The 21400-nt window shown below is 50.1% G+C and overlaps 2 protein-coding genes across 2 annotated transcripts; one reads left to right on the top strand and one right to left on the bottom strand.

Moving 5' to 3' along the window:
• Positions 1 to 290: 290 nt before the first annotated feature.
• Znf319 (zinc finger protein 319) lies at positions 291 to 5927 on the bottom strand. Its single transcript, XM_028770416.1, has 2 exons — positions 5663 to 5927; positions 291 to 3927 (listed from the first exon to the last, which is right to left on the bottom strand). The coding sequence occupies exon 2, from the start codon at positions 3685 to 3687 to the stop codon at positions 1942 to 1944; it is 1746 nt and encodes a 581-aa protein (XP_028626249.1). The 5' UTR covers positions 3688 to 3927; positions 5663 to 5927; the 3' UTR covers positions 291 to 1941.
• Positions 5928 to 6420: 493 nt separating this feature from the next.
• Usb1 (U6 snRNA biogenesis phosphodiesterase 1) lies at positions 6421 to 20563 on the top strand. Its single transcript, XM_028770457.1, has 7 exons — positions 6421 to 6599; positions 7487 to 7653; positions 11960 to 12143; positions 16062 to 16115; positions 17105 to 17210; positions 18352 to 18435; positions 19571 to 20563. The coding sequence occupies exons 1-7, from the start codon at positions 6496 to 6498 to the stop codon at positions 19673 to 19675; spliced, it is 804 nt and encodes a 267-aa protein (XP_028626290.1). The 5' UTR covers positions 6421 to 6495; the 3' UTR covers positions 19676 to 20563.
• Positions 20564 to 21400: the final 837 nt, after the last annotated feature.

The following is a 21400-nucleotide window of genomic DNA, read 5'->3' as shown; positions in this document are numbered from 1 at the left end:
ATGCAACTCTCACAACAGTGGGACAAGTTAACTCCCGATTTGTTTTTTGGCAGATATTGCGACTGTGTTCCAAAAAGGTTAAGTGACCAGTCTAAGCTTACACAGCCAGAGCCTCAAGGCTCAGGAGTCAAGCCTATCCCCAACCTGGTCCTTTGGTCTGCGTAACTCTCGGCCTCTGCACCTCCCATCATGCCCTCTGCAAAGAACGAGTGGAAGAGCTATGGGCTGCACCGGTCAATGCCTTTACTTCTAGAGCACACAACGAACTCACTGTATATTAACATCAAGAGTGGCTGCCTAAAATGGAGTCATTCTTTTAAAAATTCCAAACTCTCATATTTATATATGATCCAAAATGACATGAAATTAAGCTATACAATGTTATGAATAGTATAACAAACAGCTTTTAGAATGCAAAAACGAAAGGAAAAAAAAACTAGCAGTTAGGACTAGACTGTTATAAGCCTGAGTTCCAGTTTTTTGAGGCTTTGTGACCAAGAGTCAACCCGAGAGAAGTGCTAACCTCAGTCTCTGTGGACACAGGAGAGAACCTGGGCAGACAGAGCAGATGGATGTGGTCAGCTGGACTTCTTAAGATGAGGCGAGGTGGTATCTTCCTACCCATCTGGCCCTTGACTTGGGTAGTCAGTCTTCTTTCAAGACTCATGGGTAGGGAGAGGGGGCTGAAAGGCATGGTCAGGGCTGGGTTCAGAACGATGACTGTGACAACAAAGGTCCTCCAGGCTCTTGAGGTGGCTCTGGCCATCCAGTAATGGTGGCTGACCATGTACCTAACAAGAATGCTGCCTACTGGGCTTCTTGATCCTTGTGTATCCATGTTTGCTACAGGAAGCAGGCTGTGAGAAGCCTAAGACCCAGGGGGACTCTAGGGCTCAAAGGACAGCAGGTTGTTTTGGCAATGGAAGATCCTTAGGGCCTAAGGGCTCTGAGGGGTTAAGAGGCCATTCCTTACCCTGGGCACCGAGGACTCCATTTGGCCCTCAGGCAGGGCTGGGACAAGCCTATGACTCTGAGCCCCAGACACTTTGGTTCACACAATATAGGAAAGGACCTGTTTATATCTGCTGGGGAAATCATGGGCTTGGTCTTCCTTCCTCCCCAGCCCAGGGATGAAGCTAGCGGTAAGAGGGACTAACACTCCTCCACTCAACAGCAGCAGCTCTGCTGTGTGCACACTCGTTCCCCTGCAGCTCAGAACCACTGACGGGCAGGAGGGGGCTTCCACAGACTCAGGACTGCCCTTACCACACAGGCTGCTTGTGTTCCTTTCCCTGTGGCAGCACTGGCTGACCTGAGGGTATCGTGGAATGTTTCTGCTTTCCCCACCCTGACTGGGCCCCTAGACTCCAAGCAGACCAAGCCCACAAACTCCTATCCTACATATCTAGCTATCAGAAACCTGGGGTTAGGGCACATCTGTCCTCGCTGGGCAGCCAGAGGACTGTAGCTCTGGTCTACAGTCTAAGTCCTCAGAACTGTCACGAAGCTTGCCTTCCCCTCCCCCACCCAACCCCCCAAAAAGAGCTACTTGAGAAGAAACTGTACTTTCTTCTCCCCAAGCCGTCTGCTTTTTAACTAGGCTAAACGATCTGGGAAAACTGGGTTGGTATCCCCAATACCTGGGGCAGAGAGGCACCTGATTACAGGTAGAATTCAAGTTCCCTATAGATAAGGGGTGCAGCAGGTTCTCAGAAAGCAAGTCCTGTCACGAGGAAGAAGGTCATGGAATTGGGGTCTGGCCACAGTAGTCTGGCTCTTCCCACGGCCAGGCTGGTGCTAAGAGTACTAACATGCGCACCCTCCACCTGCCCAGAAGAGCCCTTCGGTCCTGACTCCTAAGAGGGGAGCTGGCTGACAGGCTTGCTGCCATGCAGCTGCAAGCAGGCAAGACTAGACAGGGCAGGAGGTGGCGCCGAGGCCTTAGGGCAAGCAGGCTGCCACCTGGTAAGCGCCCTCCGCGGCTGCCGCGGCAGCACTGTGCTGGGCACTGTGCTCCTGTAGCAGGGCCACATCCAGAAAGCGTTCACCACACCACACACACTTGAACTGCTGCTCTCGGGCGTGCACACCCTGGTGCTTGTTGAGATGTTCGCGCTGCTTGAAGGCTTTATCGCAGTTGGGGCACTTGTAGGGCTTCTCACCCGTGTGGACCCGGCGGTGGCGCTGCAGGTCTGAGGCGTACTTAAAGCGCTTCTCGCAGTCCGGACACTTGAGTGGCTTCTCCCGGGCCGGGTCACAGCGGTGCTGCACGAACTCCGAGGAGGAAAAAAAGCGGCGCTCACACAGGGTGCAACGCAGAGGCTTCTCGGCGGCAGCACAGTGCGACAGCTGGTGCTTCTGCAGGGCAGATGCCCGCTTGTAGGCCTTGTTACACACAGGGCACTTGAAGGGCCGCTCTGTGGAAGTTGGCAGGCACTTGTGCCGCAGCAGCTCAGCTGACTGGTCGAAGCCCTTCTGGCACACCGGGCACTTGAAGAGAGTTTCCAGGGTGTGCACGTGCTGGTGGTAGAGCAGATGGCTGGGCTGTCCGAAGCCCTTCTCACACAGGCCGCACTTAAAGGGTTCTTCCGTCTTGTGTGTGCGCCGGTGCCGCATCAGTGCGTACTGCTGCTTGAAGCCCATGGGGCACAGGTCACACTTGAAGGGCCTCTCGGCACTGTGCGTGCGCTCATGCTGCCGCAGGTCCGAAGGCCGCTTGAAGGCCTTCTGGCACTCGCCGCAGCGAAAGGGCCGCTCGCCGCTCGGGGTACAAGGGTGCTGCAGTAGCTCGGACGACTCTTTGAAATGCAGCTCGCACACGTTGCAGCGGAACAGATGATGCTCACCGGAATGTGCGTACATGTGGCGCACCAGGTGGGAACGGTGCTTGAAGGTCTTCTCACAGACAGCGCATTTGTAGGGCCGCTCTGAGCTGTGTGTGCGCTTGTGGTGCACTAGGTGAGAGGACTGACTGAAACTCTTGTCACACAGCGTGCACTTATACGGCTTCTCTCCGGTGTGGATCCGCTCATGCCGGGAGAGCTCCGACAGATGCTTGAAGGGCTTCTGGCAAATGGGGCAGCTATAGGGTTTTTCTGGCTGTTCCACAGGGGCTACATTAGCGGGTGGAGGTGCTGAGGGCAGCGATGGGGCAGTGGTGGTGGCTGGCTCGGCAGCCTCGGCTGGCTTGTAGGTCTTATCACAAATGGAGCACTTGACCATGCCAGTGTGGGAGCTGTGGTGTTGGGCCAGTGAGGTGAGCAGGGAGAAGCCCATTTTGCAAACACCACAGACAAAAGGCTTCTGCTCCGCCTGCACACACTGGTGCTCCAGCAGGTCGGTGGCCTGATGGAATATCTTGAGACATTGTGTGCACTGAAATGAGCGGTCATGGCCTGCCAGGCACTGGTGCTCGTGTGGACTGGACAGGTGTGCCAGATCATGGCCACAAACGCCGCACTTGGGGCCTGGCTCCCCTGCCTGCAGGGGTGCATGCTGTGGGGGCTGCAGGCCTGGGTCAGGTTGCAAGAGAATGCCATACACAGCACAGCCCAGTGGGTTCTCGGCCGTGCCCGGGGACAGAGTGTGTTCAGCCAGGGCTGGTGGTGGCTCTGCGTGGTGCTGAGGCTGTGGTGCCTGTGGCTGTTGTGGCTGAGTCTGTGGTGGCTGCTGCCAGCTTTCTGACATGCTTGGGAAGATGAAACTGGGTTTGGACAGTAATGGCTTCAGTTTCCCGCTTAAGGTGAACCTAACCCTGAGAGAGAAGCTACCGGATCTCAGGAACAGGCAAGAACCTCACACAAGGCACAGAGGTCTTGTCAGATAGCCCTTGTCATTTACCCAAGAAGATAGTCTACAGGACAGGGGGGTCTTCGAGACAGGGTCCCAGCAATGCCAAGAAGGCTCTGCCTTCCCCAGTAATCGGTTCTGTAGGGAAGAGAGACACAGTGAACTTGTGGCAGAAACAAGCTGCTCCTCCCTTTTCCCTTGCTGCCCCACTCACTCCACAGACATAAGCTTCTTTAGGGGACGGAGACGCTCAGGGATCGAGCCCTGCTCCTCTCACATGCTCTCAAAGAGGCAGCTCCTCTCCTCCATGCAAAGGGGAAGGGAGCTTTCTCCATACCCACTTTCTTCATTCCCTATCCTGGGCAGGGCAAGTCAGCCTCCAGAAAATCCCCTCTAGTTCTCATATGGCCTATTCGGTCAGATGTCTCACAGAGTCTGGGGTGATCTGTCCCTCTAGCCTGACAGCCCCTTTCACATTGACATGAGAGAACATCACTGTTTAGAATCCAGAGGATCCTGATGGCTGAAGGAAGCCACGCCCCTGAGGTATGAGTCCTAAGGCACAAGGATTCTGGAAGTTAATATTAAGGCAACAATACTAAGGACCACCTAAAAACCCTCTCCTTTGAGGGACTGGTCTATGTTCCTCTTCACCTGCACTCCAGCCCTTTCCTAGGGCACATGCCACTCTAGTTTAACAGGATAAATGGCCTTGCAGGGGACCCAAACTTCTGACAAGGAGGGCTAAATGACAGGTTTATAGACCCACTGATAGTGGAGCTCCTCCAAGCTGAAATTCTCACTCTAGTCATCTCCCAGAGGAACACAAACAGAAGTCCCACACCCTCTGAGTCTTTGACTGTCAAGGTGTAAGAAATTGTACTGTTTGCCTGAATTGTACAGGATAAATCATGCCCCGGGTGTCTCTCCTCCAAGTCCAAAATATTCACAGTAATCACTGCAAGATAAAAGCCCACCCAACCCACTGTCCCACCCCACCCCAGCAAATCTCTAATTCACCACTTTGAGGCAGTGTAAAGTAATCCCATTGAGAGGATTGTTTTTGGAATCAAAGGCAACCCCCTTTTCAGGTTCTTAGCTCATCGGCCGCTTAGATTTAAAAGTTTGCAAGTTTTCTCTAAGAGGAGGAACGTAGAGAATGCCCCCATGAGCCAGCCTGGCTTCTAACTGGTCGCTTAAAGAAACCTAAGAATCAAACTAAAAGTTGTCACCCTCAGCATCTTCTGGGAAAGGAGGGGATAAAGAGGCTGCTGCTTTGGGGTAGTGCCTAGGAGTATGAACAACCAACTACAGCTGGTCATTTTAGCGTTCCTAAAGTAGAGAGGAGAGGTGCACTGCACTGAACACTGTCTGATCTAGCGGTACTAATCCAACTGTGTGTTATTTTTCCTGGTATGAATGGCTGCCAGCCCCAGCGGCCGCCCCCATTCCCCACCTCCTTGAGCAACCCCACTGCCTATCCTGACCCTTCTCCAGGAAGAAGCCAAGAACACTCTCGGATCACTCCTCAAGGACCGGAGAGAGAAGTGGGGAGGAAACGCAAGGAGAAGCCCCCATCTGCGCCCCACCCTAGCCCTTTTTCCTCTCTGGGTAACCGAATGAAAGCTGATCACCTCCCATCAGGCCCAGCTGGGCTACCTCCTGTCAGCTCTTGCTCCGGATGGCCCAGCCACTGCGTCCCGAAAAGGGGGTGGTTCCGGCCGAGGAAGGCCCCAGAGCCTCAAACGGTCCCCGGGAAGCAACTGTGTTTCCAGGCCCAGCCTGGACCGCCTCAGAGCTCAGGAGGCAATCCCTGGGAGCAGGGGCTACCGGAATGGCCCCCAGATGCAGTCCCGGGTGCCCTGCCACTCACCTGCTCCAGGGGTCAGGCGCGGGGCAAGCGGAGACCAGCTGCTTTCTCTGCCGCCTCTTTATTCCGGCTCCATCCGCCGCGGCGCGGCCTATGCGCCCTGCCAATCCCCGGCCTCACGTAGCAGAGGCAGGCAACGCGGAGTCGGGAGACAGGTTTGTGGCAGCCGGAACCGACGAATCGACCCGCGCACTCGGGTTAGCGGGACCGGGGCAGCGGACGGACTGGAGAGCGGACAGACCGACGGGTCCTGCAGAGACCGGCGGACAGGCGGTCGGCGCGAGGCCCGGTAGGCGGGGCCGGGGGAGGAGCAGCAGTCGGGGCGGCGGCTGCTGAGAAGCCCGCGGCGCGGAGCGAGACCGCCCCCTGTCGGGGACCCGCGGCCCCGCTGGCCCGAGCCTGTGGGTACGGAGGGGCGGGGCTGGAGCCTTAGGATCCGCTCGTCGGAGCCTACAATCGCGGAGGAGCCCGGATCCAGCCCCGGCTCGCTGCTGCCCCACCTGACTCTCCAGCAGCTGACGTGCCGCTCAGCTCGCTCTCAGGAGGGACCTTGGGACTCCAACTTTTTGCAAGTCCGGCAAGCGGACCCGCAGACCTGTGGAACCGGCACTAGGACACTGGGGCGACGGAGCGATCCAGAAAGCCGCCTACAGCGTTTACCGCACAGGCAGTGGGCGCAGTCCGTTCTACGGATCCGCTGGGCTTCGCCCCGGGTCGCCAGGCCCCGCCCCGAGGTGGAGCTACTCTAGGTCCCGCCCCAGAGAGCACTTCCGGCTCAGCGGAACTCGGGCCGCCGGATCAGGTTGTCGGTGAACCGGACTTGTGGTCGAGGCCCCATGAGCGCGGCGCCCCTGGTGGGCTACAGCAGCAGCGGTTCGGAGGATGAAGCGGAGATTGTCGCCGCCGGGCGGAGCAAACCGGGGTCTGGACTCCACCGTTGGTGAGGAGTGAGGAATTTTTCTCTCTAGAACGCAGATTCTTTTGATACCCCGTTGGGACCCTAGCGACCCCGGTAACCCGGAGGGTGGGTCGATTCCCCGAGAAGAAAAAAATGGGACGTTGAGGGAAAAGGCTCAGAACACACTCTGGACAAAGCCCTAGAATGACACACACCCCACTTTGGCTAAGGCAAAGTTGGGAGTGAGAACACTGGTTCAATCCTCTCCGCTGGTGCATTTTTCTCCTTTGGTGCACCAACTATGTTTCTAACAAGATGCTTCCTCATTTGAACACAATGCAATAATAACCCAAGCTTTTCATTCATCTAGTAAATGGTTAATGGATAGCCACCGGGAGCCACACGGGAGACTGGAGACTCCAGACTGGAGCAAAACCCATGAAAATCTTATACTGCAAGAGGCTTATTCTTCAAGGCTCTTAAATACTGGTCTTTGCCGAATGTTGTCAGGTCATTGTGCAAGAGCTCTATCAAATAGAAAAATGCTCTATGGAAATTAATGTAAGCCAAGATCACAGACTTGAGTTCAGGCCTGTCCCAACTATCTAATAGGGACTTCCGAGTCACACTGCTACCTGCTGAAGTTTTCCCATGGGGACCAAGAGCCCGCTGTAGTCTGCCTCTCAGAGTAGCTAGGAAACTCCAGTAGTTCTAGAAAGCTATGGCTCTCTAGAAGAAACTCAAACACCTTCCTGCAAATTTATACTCAGCTACTGTGGCTGAGAGAGGAGGATCAAGTTTGAGGCCAACCTGGGCTACACGGCAAGACCGATGTGCATAAGAATCACTGTGCTTAGTAAGGGCTCGGAACTTTTGTTGTATGTGCAAAGAGAGATAAATGGAGATAAATGTTTGTTCTTCTTTTGCAGTGGCCAGAACCCCGTTCCCAGTCAGAGGTTTCCAGTGCCTGACAGTGTGCTGAGCATGTTCCCCAGCACGGAAGAAGGACCTGAGGATGACAGTGCAAAGCATGGGGGTCGCATCCGAACCTTCCCCCATGAGCGGGGTAACTGGGCCACCCACATCTACATACCATGTGAGTCACTTCCTAATAGCAAATGGTGAAGAAAAAAAAAAAAAAACACCAAGAACACGTGCCTCTAGCTATGGCGAGGAGGAAAAAAATCAGGGCCCCTGTGTGCTGGACTCATGTCCCACCCCAGACCTGAGGAGGTGACAGATCACCTCACTGCTGAATTAGACCCCCCTGCACTGTGTGTTCTGTAAGTTACTGGGCGTCTCAGCGTCTTCACTTCTGCGCCTCTAAAGTGGGGGTGATAGTATCTATCTCTTTGGAAGATTAAATCAGATCATCTATGCCAAGTTCTCAGCACCACAAAGTCGTGACTCTGATTTTGTGTAGACACACCCATTATCAGTGTCCGCCATCCAGAGTGCCGAATTACTCACAACCACAGCCGATGAACCCACTTTGTTGTTGTTTTCTGATTTTTTTGTTTTGTTTTTTTTTTCTTTTTTGGTTTTTTGAGGCAGGGTTTCTCCACGTAGTCCTATCTATCTGTCCCAGAACTCACAGATCTGCTTGTCTCTGCCTCCCCGATGCTAGACTTAAAGGTGTGTACCACCACCACCTGGTCTGAGCCCACACTATAGTCACCAAACTTCACAGTTTGTATTATAGCTAATTCTTTTTTTTTTTTTTTTAGATTTTTTAAATTTTATGTATATGAGTTCTCTATCCGCACATACAGCTGCATGCCGGAAGACAGCATCAGATCCCATTACAGATGTTTGTGAGCCACCATGTGGTTGCTGGGAACTGAACTAAGGATTTCTGAAAGAGCAACCAGTGCTCTTAACCTCTGAGCCATCTCTCCAGCCCCATGGCTAATTTTTGATGTTGTACATTCTATGAGTTTGGACAGACTTAAAAAGGTGTGCATCTGTATTAACATGTTACTGCTATAAGAATCCTTCATCCTCAACTTAGCCATCCATGCCCTCCACTGACCATCTGTTCCCATGAATTTGCCATCTCCAGAATGTCACAGAATTGGGTCATTCAGTATATAGCCTTTTCACATGGCCTCTTTGGAGTAGCAATGTACATTCAAGGCTCCTGGGTGCCTTGTCACATCTTGATAGTGCATTTCTCATTAACTAACATTTCATTGTCTGGCTCTACCACAGTTCACCTACTCAGGGAGATTTTGGCTGTTCCTAAATATGAGCAGATATGCATAAAAATGCATTAGGCTGGCCTGGTGTGGTGGCACATGTCTTTAATCTCAGGCTTTGGGAGGTAGAGGCAAGTGGATCTCTGAGTTCTAGGCCAACCAGAGCTATATAGGGAGACCCTGCCTCAAAAAAATAAAATAAAATATGTGTGTGCATGTGTGTGTCCATGCATGTGTGCCACAGGCTTTTGAGGACATGTCTCAGCAGCTTGTGTAAATGATAAGGAATGTGACAGTATGTTTAGTTTTTTTTTTTTTCTTAAAAAAAAAAAACCACCAAATTTCTCCACCATTTTACATTTCCAACGGCCGTGAGTAGGAGTGTCCTGACCTGCACTCATTGATGCCATTGGTCTGCAGTGCTGAGTAGCGCTGTCTCTCTGGAGACTGATAGGAAACATCTTCCACATGCTTTTTGGTATCTGTCCGTCTTCCTTGATAAGTTGTTTATTAGGATTTGGAGCCTATTTTTTGTTTGTTTGTTTGTTTGTTTGTTTGTGTGTGTTGTTGTTTGTTTTTTTCCAGACAGCCCTGGCTGTCCTAGAACTCACGGTGTGGCTATATTTTAATAAACTTTTCCTTCCTTCCTCCCTCCCTCCCTCCCTCCCTCCCTCCCTCCCTCCCTCCCTCCCTTCCTTCCTTCCTTCCTTCCCCTTTGTTCTTTCTTTCTTTGACAGAGTATCACTTTGTATCCCTGGCTGGCCTTGAGCTCACTGAAATGCATCTGCCTGAGCCTCCCAAGTGCTAGGATGGTGAACACGTGGCCTTAACCAAGTTTTCTTAATGAGTTCTAACAGTTCTATATTCTTTCTGTATTCTTTATCAGTATTTCTCAGTATGGGACTTTTTTTTTTTAAATCCTCTCTACTGTGTCTTTTAAAGGGCAGACATTTTAAATTTAATGTGGTTGATCTTATTCATCTTCATAGCTAATGACCAATACAGTGGTCTGGATGTGGCACTCAGAGGGACACTTCCCATAAACAGACCCTAGTCACCCACTTCGGCTTATGTTGACTTTCCCTGTTGATTTCTGTTTTCAGTTTATACTGGCTGGTTTTGTGTGTCAACTTGACACAAGCTGGAATTATCACAGAGAAAGGCGCTTCAGTTGAGGAAAAGCCTCCATGAGATCCAGCTGTAAGGCATTTTCTCAATTAGTGATCAAGGTGGGGGGGAGGGGGGTTGCCCATTGTGGGTGGTGCCATCCCTGGGCTGGTAGTATTGGGTTCTATAAGGAAGCAAGCTAAGCAAGCCCAGGGAAGCAAACCAGTAAGTGACGTCCCTCCACAGCCTCTGCAACACCTCCTGCTTCCTGCCTGCCCCGTGTTAGTTCTTATCCTGACTTCCTTTGGTGATGAACAGCAATGTGGAAGTATAAGCTGAATAAACCCTTTCTTCCCCAACTTGCTTCTTAGTCATGATGTTTGTGCACAAATAGAAACCCTGCCTAAGACACACTTTCATTTATTTCTCCTCTAATGTTAATTATTTCTTCTGACTACTTTGAGTGAATTCACCCTTCCTTTTATAAATTCCTAAAGTAGAAGCTTAGGTCATAAATTTCATTTATTTATTTTTAAAGATTTACTTTTCAGGGTGTTATGAAACCCAACACCTGAAAGTCTGAGGTAGGCAGATCTCTGTGAGTTCAAGGCCACCCTGATCTACATAGTTTCAGGACATCTAAGCCTACATAGAAAGATACCACCTCAAAAAAGAATTATGTCTCTGTGTTTGCACACGTGTGTGCAGGTGCCTGCAGAGGCTAAAAGACAGTCTGAGTCACCGTGGGAGCTCTTGACTGCCGAGCCACTTCTCCAAGCCTGACCATGGGTTTAGATTAAATATATGCCTTTAATGCTGGAAGAACCCTCATAAAATCTTTTGCTGCAGCCTACAAATTTAACTAAAACACAGTCTGTGTTTAGTTAAAAAAAATATTTGCAAATTGCTTCTGGTGTAGTGTGAGCTCAGGTGTTTCTGGTCTGATCATGTGCAAGTTACACACACCTGTGCTTGCTCACACCTGTGGTCTTCCTTCTCCCAGCTCTGTGAAGAGCTTTTGTTTTTTCAGTTTGCTGAGGATTTTGCTTGTTGTGGGCAACAGCTGGGCTTCCTGGAGCTTGGACTAAACACCAGAAGTCCCGTATTCTTCTTTTTAAACATTGTCTTAATTTTATTTATTTATTTATTTATTTATTTATTGAGTGTATGTATGTATGTGGACACATGCATGCCATGACGCACGTATGGAGATCAGAGGACAACTGCAGGAGGCAGTGGTCCCAGTGAGCAATGTCTGGCCACCAGACTTGGCAGCAGGAGCCTTTATCTGCTGAGCCAATACAGCATCTGCTTCTTAATATATTTTTAATGATTTTTTTGAGAATTTCATAATGCATTCATTTTAATCCCCTTCACCCCCTATTTCTCTGCCAGACTGTCCCCAGATCCCCCATACTCCTCACCTGCTGGGTACTTCTTGTTTACTTGAATTTTTACAATAAATACATGTTAACCACACTCAGAAATTCATATTAAGGGCTGGAGAGACGACTCACTTAATGCTCTTGCAAAGTCTGGGTTCAGTTCCCATCCTCCACATGGTAGTTCACAACCATCTATAACCCCAGTTCCAAGGAATCTGAGACCCTTTTCTGAACTCTGCATGCACCAGGCACAACATGGTAACATACATACTTGCAGATAAACACATACATAGAATTTTTTAATTTAATTCACATTAAGGTCCCATCTAGATGGCTCAATGATAGAAGCACGTGGCATGCAAGCCCGGTGACTTACAGGGTTCGATCCCGGGAACCCAAGTCACTGTAATCCTCACAGTCCTACTGTGTAGATGGGAGAACGACAGAGAAGCTCACAAGCCAGCTATCCTGCAGCCCCACCGAGACAAGAGAGACCCTGCCCCAAACAAGGTGGAAGGAGAGAACCAACCCTGGAAAGTAGGGTCATGTGTGTGTCCATACATATCATCATAATAAACTTGTTTGAAAAAACATTCAAAGACATAGGCCACTCCTGAAACCAGACTATATGGCTTCTCTGCTCTCTGGGCTTTTTATTCACCTGTGACAGCTTGGCTCAGAGGACAGTCTACCCTCCCTACTCTTTCCCTAGATGAGGCGAAGGAGGAGTTCCGGGATCTGCTTGACATGTTGCTGTCCCGAGCTCAGATGTTCATACCTCGACTGGTGCCGATGGAGGACTTCCACCTCAGCCTGTCTCAGAGTGTGGTTCTTCGTCACCACTGGATCCTCCCCTTTGTGCAGGTGCTCAAAGACCACATGGCCCCTTTCCAAAGGTGAGTGCTTCCCTTTTCTGTCAGTCCTTTCCTGGGCTTTAGTGGTATTGGAGGTGGGCATGGTACCCAGCAAGCAGGCCAGGCCTAAAGGCCTCCTGAGACTGCTGTGCTGCCCATCCAGTGTGAGGCAGTCACCTCACGTGAGCTCCTCCATAGTCTGTGTTGAATACGGAAGCCCTACTGTCTGTCTCTAAGCTCCCACCTAGGATTTACAGCACTCCTGTTGCCAGATATGTAAGCGCTTCTCCCAAACCTGCACTTCTGCAACTCTCCAGATACTAACTGGGCGTCCTACAGGGTAGCTCAGTTCTGACACCAATATCCCAGAGTTAGTGCAGCCTCACAGGCTAAGGACTTCATCCCGCAAGTTGCTCTCTACAGTAGATGTCAGCTGCGCAGTAGGTCCCTTTTTGTTACAAATCAGAGCTTCATATGATACCTCCCTCCCCTCCTATTGACCATTTGCTAGAAGGACTCACAAAATTCAGCAAAGCAGCTCACCTCCTGGGTTTCCAGGTTGTTGGGGGTTTTGTTTGATTTTCCAATTTGTTTGCTGAGACAGGCAGGCTCTGTAGACCAGGCTGGCTTTGGATTTATAGCAGTCCTGCCTCAGCTTCCTGAGTGCTAGCCTGGGCGTAACCCGCCACCCCAGACCTACAAACTACACACGTGCTGTGTCACTGAGCTCCACCCCGTCCTCACAAAGGAGATTATAAAGCTGCAAGGAAGAGCAATGGGAGAGGCACGTAGGGGGGTTTAGGAAGGGCACATCTGGCACCACGTCAGTTTTCTCTACACTCTTAGGGCATCTCTGCACTTCCCTAGTTTTTACTGCTACTGAAATGCCTTGTCTGCTCTTCACCAAGCCTTCTCCAGTTGATCCCTTAGTGCCCAGAGTCCCCTGGTCCTGCTGTTGTTATGGCCCAAGGGTTTGTCCCACTCACCCACACGCACTCATTCCCATGACCTGCCCCTCTTGTGGAGCCGGAGCTCCTCCTTCTGGGACACTGGCTTCTCTGAATGCTCATGGCCTTCTTCAGGAATTCTGGTTCTTCATTAGGGGCTTGCTCAGGATTGAGTAAAGAGGTTCTTTCTTGGGGTTCTCTGGATCCTCTGAGGGCTAGTTCTATATAAAGAACTCACAAAACTACCTTGTTAGTATTATTTCTGAGTCTGATTTTATCTCAGAGTCTGTCTTAGTTAGGGTTTCTATTACTGTGAAGAGACACCATGACCACAGCAACTCTTATAAAGGAAACATTTAATTGGGGCTAGATTCGTTTCAGAGGTTTAGTCTGTTATCATCATGGTGGGAAGCATGGCAGCATCCAGGCAGACATGGTGCTGGAGGAGCTGAGAGTCCTACATCTTGATCCACAAGCCCCAGAAAGAGACCGTCACACTGGGTATAGCTTAAACATAGGAGACTTCAAAGCCTTCCTCCACAGTGACACCCTTCCTCCAACAAAGCTATACCTCCTAAAAATAGTTCCACTCCCTCTGAGTCAAGCAATCAAACACAGGAGTCTGTGGAAGCCAAACCTATTCAAACCTCCACAGAGTCTTTTTTTTTTGGGGGGGGGGTTTGGTTTTTGGTTTTTCGAGACAGGGCTTCTCTGTGTAGCCCTGGCTGTCCTGGAACTCACTCTATAGACCAGGCTGGCCTCGAACTCAGAAATCCGCCTGCCTCTGCCTCTGCCTCTGCCTCCCAAGTGCTGGGATTAAAGGCGTGCGCCACCACTGCCCGGCTCCACAGAGTCTTTTTTAAATTTTTTTTTATTTTATGTTATGAGTGTTTTACCTGCATATATGTATGTGCCTGTACTGATAGAGGTCACAAGAGAGCTCAGAGATCTGGAAGGTTGTGGGCCACCATGTGGACGCTGAGACCTGAACCCCAGTCCTCTGCCAAAGCAGCCAGTGCTCTTACCCTCTGAGCCATCTCTCTAGCCATATCTGCAGAGTCCTTCTTCATAGACACCCCTATGAAGGCATGAGATGGGTGGAAATAGAAGTCTTCTAGTGAAAGCCAAACCCCGCTGCTTAGGGGGTCTGAGGCTCAGAATTCTGGAGTGTGGCTCTTCCAAATGGAAAAACTCCTCATTTGGTTGAGGAGGAAAGAATTTGCACCAGGGTGGTCAGTGAGAAAACAAGGACTAAAGCACACCTCAGTCTAGCCCACTGTGACTGCCTCTGTGTAGTATCAGGACTGTCACAGGTGCCAGAACCCAACCTAAATTGGTTCTGAGATAGCCCTAGCTTCATGAATGAGCAGATGGAGGTAGCCAGAAGATGTTACTGAGTCATGCTGTCTCAGCTCTGTCCCCCAAGGTTGGCTTCCTTCTCTCAATGACAAGGGAGCCATCAGTATGTGTGTGTATGATTTTCCTGTATATGAATATAGGCACATACATACCACAGCATGCATGGAGAAGTCAGGTGTTGGTCTTTGCCTTCCACAGTGCTTGGCATAGGTTCCCTTGTTGTTCTGCTGTGTCTCAGATTACCTAGTCTGAGGAGTCTTCTGGTCTCTGATCCATCTCCAGATGGAAGCACTGGAGTTACAGATGCTTATGTTACTGTGTCCAGCTTTACAAGGGCTCCAGAGCTTTGACTGCATCCTCACACTTGTCTGGCAATGACTTTTACCCACTGACTATCTCCCCTACCCTTCTGGCTCTTTTGAAAACATGTTTATTGGACTTGAGAGGGGATGCCTCAGCAGTTAAGAACACTGGCTATTCTTTTTTTTTTTTTAAGATTTATTTTTTTTATGTATATGAATACATTGTAGCTGTCTTCAGACACACCAGAAGAGGGCATCAGATTCTATTGTAGATGGTTGTTAGCTACCATGTGGTTGCTGGGAATTGAACTCAGGACCTCTGGAAGAGCAGCCAGTGCTCTTAACCACTGAGCCATCTCTCCAGCCCCCAACACTGGCTATTCTTACAGAGGACCTGGGTTCAGTTCCCAGCTCAAACTGTCTGTAACTCTAGTTCCAGAGGCTCTGATGGCTCCTTCTGGCCTCCATATGCACTCTATACATGTGGTCCACAGACATGCATGCAGGCAAAACACTCACACAATTTTAAAACACGTTTTAAAGTGTGCATGGAGGGTAGCACATGTACATACATGTGTGTCTGAGGGTCTGTGCCTTTGTTGAAGCCAAAAGAAGGCATCAGCTGTCTTCTGTCATTCTTTGCCTATTCCTTTGAGGCAGGGCCTTTTTCAAACCTGGAGGTTGTGTTTTCTTGGCTAGGCTTGGAAGCCTGGAAGCCCCAGCAATCCCCTTCTCTCCCCTCCCCTCCCATCCCCTCCCCTCCCCCTCCCCTCCCCTCCCCCTCCCTCTCTCTCTCCCACTTATAGCTGAGGTTACAGGTGTACACAGGATGCCCAACTTGGTAGATGGGTCCTGGTATCAGAACACCAGTCCTTATAGTTACACAAGTGCTCTTAATCACTGATGACTGTGCCAGTTCCCCGGGTGGTGGCAGTGGTGGTGGTAGTGGTGGTGGTGGTGGTGGTGGTGGTGGTGGTGGCGGTGGTGGTGGTGGTGGTGGCGGTGGTGGTGGTGGTGGTTGCCTAATAGTTTCAGCAGCTGTCATGGGAACATAACTTTGGTTAGTCTGACTCTGTTTATCCTCTCCCCTTGTGAGTAAAGAATGGAAAAGCCCTTTCCCTTTGTTTTAGAGAATGCTATTTGGGGGAGGTATTCAGAGGACTGCTTGCTTTGTTTGTTTGTTTGTTTGTTCTTGACAAACCTTTACTATACTTGAGATCTTCTGTCTTGGCCTCCTGAGCACAAGACCGCAGACATCTATCACCATCCCAAGTGAAAGATCTGGTTTTTAAAATATGAACTATTGTTTTCTTTCTTTTTTCTCGAAATATCTTTCTTCTTTTAAATTTCAGGTTCTTCTTTACTGCCAACAGGGTAAAGATTTATACCAATCAAGAGAAAACCAGGTGGGTCCCTGACTTAAGCCACCAGAAGGAGATTATCTGTTGCCACGATAGAGGAGCTGCACTGTGTTCTCATCTGTATCTGTTGGCCAGTGCTTCCCAAACCCACACCTACTCAGGAGAAGAACTTGGGGATTTCAGGGGCAGTACAGATGTAGGAGCTATCTCAGTACAGAGCCGGCTGTGAAGGTGGAGACCTGTCCTTGTCTCATTCCCTCCCTGTCGAGGGATGAGGTCCTGTTACCTTCCTTCCTATACCGTCTCTCACTTCCCCATTGGCAAATGAGCCAATGAGGTTTGAAGAGTTACAAGTCCTAAAGCATTTAATAAGGAAAGGTGGCATTTTTATCTGCAGGGCCTCCCTGTCCAGTCCGTTCACCAAGCCCTGCCCCTCAGCTGCTCTGAAGGGACTCACTCTCCCTTCATTGTAGGCTCTCTAGCTTTATAAGCTGAAGACTGTCCAGGTGTGGGGAGCCGACCATGTCTGATATTGTCAAGCATGTGAGGACAGGATTTGTGGCTTTGGTAACGTAGAAATCATTATACTCATTGGCCACTTGATAAGAACATTTCCGAGGGAGGGTTAGATGGGAGACCAGACTCCATGGGAGGATTTAGTACTAAAGTCAGAGTTCTTAGCACCTGCTGGAAGAAGTGTATACCAAAGAACAGAGCTTTGAGAGGGCAATGAGTCCACACGGTCTGCCACAGAGGGAGAGGGAGAGGATGGTGTATGCAGCGGTAGATGAAGGCGACCCTGCAGGGTTTCCTAGACACGAGAAGAGACAGCTAGTGAAAGGAATAATTTAATTCCGGAAGGAAGATGGATTGAAAGAGCTGGTTCATGCAGCAGCAAAGACATGCACAGGAAGATGGGACAAGGCACAGCCCAAATCCTAGGCTTCCTGTTGGCTACCTCCTGCTCCTATATGTGTGGTTTGTGCTCATACACTGCATTTTATGTCCATGTTGTCTCCACTGCCTCTTCCTAGGACCTTCCTTGGACTCGAGGTCAGTTCAGGGCATGCCCAGTTCCTGGACCTGGTTTCAGAAGTGGACAGAGTCATGAAGGAATTTGACCTCACTACTTTCTACCAGGTAACGCACGGGGCTGAGGAAAGGAAACACAGATGGTTATGGTTTCTGCCACAGGGCTGCTGCTCTGGCAGCCCCAAAACAGAGCATCCTCAAAGAAGCCCCATCAGAGGCAACTAAAGAGACCTCCAGAACTTCCTATGTGGAGGGAGCCCTGAGTGCCGGAGCATAGGACTGGAGTTCCAGGTGTCTACCCAAAATCTAACATTTCAAAAAAGTGACCCTTCAGGAAGAGCTGTAGTTTTACAGTCTCATTGTACCTTCCCTATGCCCTCCTGGGTCTCACAGCTGTAAAAGTCACTTAGCTGAGTGTCACAGCTGTAAAAATCCATTGATTCTATTCGGTGTGTTTTTTAAAACCATGCCCAGGTGTACAGTTATTTTTAAATACAGATAACTCTTGTTTCTTCAAAATTGTTGACATTTTGGAGTTTTGTTCATTTAATCTGAAAAGTATGGCCTCTGCTGAAATGTTCTAGATCAGAAAGTAGAGTTATTGCCAGGTAGTATATGCCTTTAAACCTGGAAGCTGGAAGTCCAAGATTCAGGGTCCCACATGGTTGGTCTCTGATGAAGGCTTTGGCGGTCCCTCACTGTCCTTTCCTTGAGGATGGAAAAGAGAACACAGCTCTCTACCCTCTCCTTTCATTTTTAATTGTTTTTGTGCTTATGGATGTTTTGCCAGACTCCATGTCTGTCCACCATGTGCATGCAGTGCCCTTGGAGGCCATTAGAGGGTGTGATGTCCCCCTGGGACTAGTGTTACAGACACTCCTTAAGGAAATTTGTTAACCATCAGGTGAGTGCTGGGGATCAAACTTCTGTTCCCCAGGAGAGCTGCTGTTGTTCTTAACCTCTGAGTCATTGCCCCCATATCTTTTTTTCTAAGGGCACCACCCAGTGCCCTACTTAACCCTAGTTACTGCTAAATACCATCACATTGGTCTTAGGCTGTCACTATTGCATTTGGGGGAGGAAGAGAGGCACCAGCGATTATGCCTGTGTGGGCAGGGGACTTGGCTTCAGCACTGGGGCAGCCAGGGATCCTACAGGTAGACCCAGCAGGACTGTCATAGACCTGCTGGGGGGATGGGCCTGCCATGCTATCCAGTGGTGGCCTAACTCCCAGCTTTTCCCCCCCTAGGACCCTTCATTTCATGTCAGTCTGGCCTGGTGTGTGGGTGATGCTCGTCTCCAGCTGGAGGGACAGTGCCTGCAGGAACTACAGGTGAATTTCCAGAGCAGGGACACAGAGCACTGAGCTAAAAAATGTTGGGATGAACAAATGACAAAGGGAAGGAATGGGTACTCAAACCTAAGTCTGTAGGAAACTGAGTGGCAAGGCTGGAGACCCTCCTCCCTCCTTCCTTCCTGCTCAAAGTGTCATCCCTGACCCAGCAGCAACAGCAGCAGCAGCTAGGGGCTGAGTAGTGAAATAGGTGCTCTGACCCCACCCTAGACCTGGAGCAGCAGAATTGCATTTTAGCAAAATCTCTAGGGCTTCATGTGTCCTGCTTTTCAACCCTGTCATGTGAAGAGGCTGGAAACCCGCCCCTCAGCCCCCGCCATTTCTCTGAGGTCAGAGGTTTGGGTCTGGCAGTTGGAAATGGAGGAAGAATGTCAGGTGCCCAGAGCCTCCAGCCCTCAGAACCTGTTGGACTCTGGGTCTGTTTTTGAGACAGGGTCTTACAGTCTCCTTGCTTAGGCTGGAACTCAGTGTAGAGCAGGCAAGCCTCAAGCTTACAGTGCTCCTTTATCTCTGATTTCTGGGATTTCAGGCATGTGCCACCATGCTAGGCCACATTTTGATAGCATGTGCAACAGGTAGCCTTCCTATCAGTGCCCTGGAAGGAGAATTTTCAGTGCACAGTGCGTGGCAGCTGACACCCTGCCCTGGCAGTGCATGAAGGCAGTTGGCAGTATGGCCCGTTGTTGATAGCATTTCTGTTTTTCTCAAGAGTAGCCAGAAATCCAGATTTTTATGTACAGTCTTCTTTCTTGTGTTGGCAACTGATTAGGATTTTTGAAAAATATTTTGCAAGTCAAAGGCCATGGTCCATCATCTCTGTAGGCACCTTCCCCTCGGCCTGAGCATATTGAAGACAGCAAAGAGCTCTGATGTCTAGCTCCAGTAGAGCCTAGACACAAACCAAACCAAGCTTCATAGTAGTCACCGTCCCCAGGGCACTGTGTCCTCGTCTGCAAGCTGAGACAATAGGCCCACCTCATACGATTGTAAGATGATGGGATGCATGACCGGGGACCCTCTCAGAATTGCCCAGTTCACTGGTCTGCTTTTGTTTGTGGTGCTCTGGGTCTGATTCCCCTTAACATAGCTGTCATCTCCCTGCTGCTGATTGAAGGAAATTGTGGACGAGTTTGAAGACTCTGAGATCCTGTTACATGTGCTGGCTGAACAGGTCCGCTGCAAGTCTGGGAACAAATTCTTCTCGATGCCTTTGAAGTGAGCCTTGTCCCATGCCTCTCCTCAGGCAGACTGAGATGGAGGAGCCCACTGCTGTTTGTGGGACACCCCGGCAAGTCCTAATCACACACTTAGTACTTACTGTTCTAGTGGGCTGCTCACTCTCTGCTGGTCCACTTGGGTTGTAGGTTGGTAGGCTGCTGCTGTAATGTGGTCATTTCCAGAAATCACCAGTAGAGGGCAGCCCGGACCTCTAATTCTTCCTCCGCTAGTCTTAGGAAAATGAACCTCGCTGGGGAGCCCACCCACACTCAGTCCCCACCGAGATCTCTCCACTGCAGTAATCCATATTGATGCCATTGGCCATCAACCAGTTTTTAAGATCCTTGCATCCTGACCCACCTCTGTCACAATGGGGCTTCTGAGAGTCTGTCTTCCTCCTTTGAATCTCCTTTATTTATCACCTCGTCCCTTCATCCTGTTCTGTGCCAGGAGAGGTCATTTTAGGGCCAGGGCACAGGGTGCTAATTTGTGGTCAGCAGCAGTTTTCTTCATTCCTTCCTCCCACTTACCCAGCCAGGTGCCTGGGGAGAGCCCCGCAGATGTTTCATTTTGGCCTGGCTATGGCTGCCAGCCAGGCCTCCAACACCCATGACCCCTGCTTTCCCCATCAGCTTTCCCAGAGGCGCAAAGAGGTGCCTTCCCTCCATCCAGAACACCCCTCCCCTGTTGCTGAACATTCTCCGGGTTGGGTGGGAAGTGGAGAGAGAGCCAGGGAGGCAGAGGAGAATCTATTTTCCATCAAGCTCCTGTCAGGGCAAAGAACCAAGCCTTTCTAGTAGTTGTCATGGGGATTTCTAGTGATGGATGAAGAAATATATTTTACAGTTTTAAATTATGTTCAACAAATTAAATCTGCCTTTTTAATGTGGTGTCTTATTTTAAACTACTTCTACTTAAAAAGGTGCCTCTGATCTCCCCTCCAGCTGTGCTTCACAGTCCAGGGGCTCTTGGGAGGCTGTTACAACTTTAAAGATTTTTATGTATCTGTTTACTTTAGCGTATGTATGTCGTGTACATGTGTGCGTGCAGGCACATGAGTTCTGAGAACAGCACTCAGGAGACAGTCCTCTCCAAGCACTTCATGGGCTCCAGGACAGTCCTGGGTAGGTTTGAGTCCCTCCCCCACATGGCAGCTCATAGCCATTCTGACTCCAGCCCCTCTCCGGCCTTCTCAGTGCCAGGCATGTACGTGGTGCTCATACTTGCAGGCAAAACACCCAGACCCATACAATTTTAATTTAAAAGTGGGTGCTGGAGAGCTAGTTCCGGCAGTAATGTTCTTGTTCTATAAGTATCAGGCCCTGAGCTCAGTCCTTAGAGCCCATCGTTTAGAAACTGCCTTTGTACCAAATACTTGTAATCTCTGCACTGGGGAGGCAGAGAGACAGAAGGAACCCTGAGCCCACTCACCAGCCAGCCTCACGTGTTTGTCAAGCTCTAACCAATGAGATACTCTGTCTCAAATAACAATTGGATGGCCCCTGAGGAACACCACCTAGGATTGACCTCTGGCTTACACGTGTGCACAGTCAAGTATGCATGCGTGTCTGCCTCTGCACACACATACACAAACATCCCCCTACACAAGAAAATAGGAAAGGAAGGTGGGGTTGCCCTGTCTGCCCAGACTTCACCAGTGACACTGCATGTAAAGCATGGAACCTGGGTTTTGGCATGTCCCAGGGAGATGCCATCCTCACTCCTC

This window comes from Grammomys surdaster, unplaced genomic scaffold (assembly GCF_004785775.1).
Source record: "Grammomys surdaster isolate TR1022 unplaced genomic scaffold, NIH_TR_1.0 201, whole genome shotgun sequence".
NCBI lineage: Eukaryota > Metazoa > Chordata > Mammalia > Rodentia > Muridae > Grammomys > Grammomys surdaster.
This window is presented reverse-complemented; position numbering and strand designations above follow the sequence as displayed.

Bases quoted from the DNA above. Each gene is read 5' to 3' on its own strand.
- Znf319 (XM_028770416.1), bottom strand. From the start codon at position 3,687: ATGTCAGAAAGCTGGCAGCAGCCACCACAGACTCAGCCACAACAGCCA.
- Usb1 (XM_028770457.1), top strand. From the start codon at position 6,496: ATGAGCGCGGCGCCCCTGGTGGGCTACAGCAGCAGCGGTTCGGAGGAT. The intron at 12,144-16,061 runs GTGAGTGCTTCC...TTTAAATTTCAG, and splicing joins CACATGGCCCCTTTCCAAAG to GTTCTTCTTTACTGCCAACA. The intron at 16,116-17,104 runs GTGGGTCCCTGA...GCCTCTTCCTAG, and splicing joins ACCAATCAAGAGAAAACCAG to GACCTTCCTTGGACTCGAGG.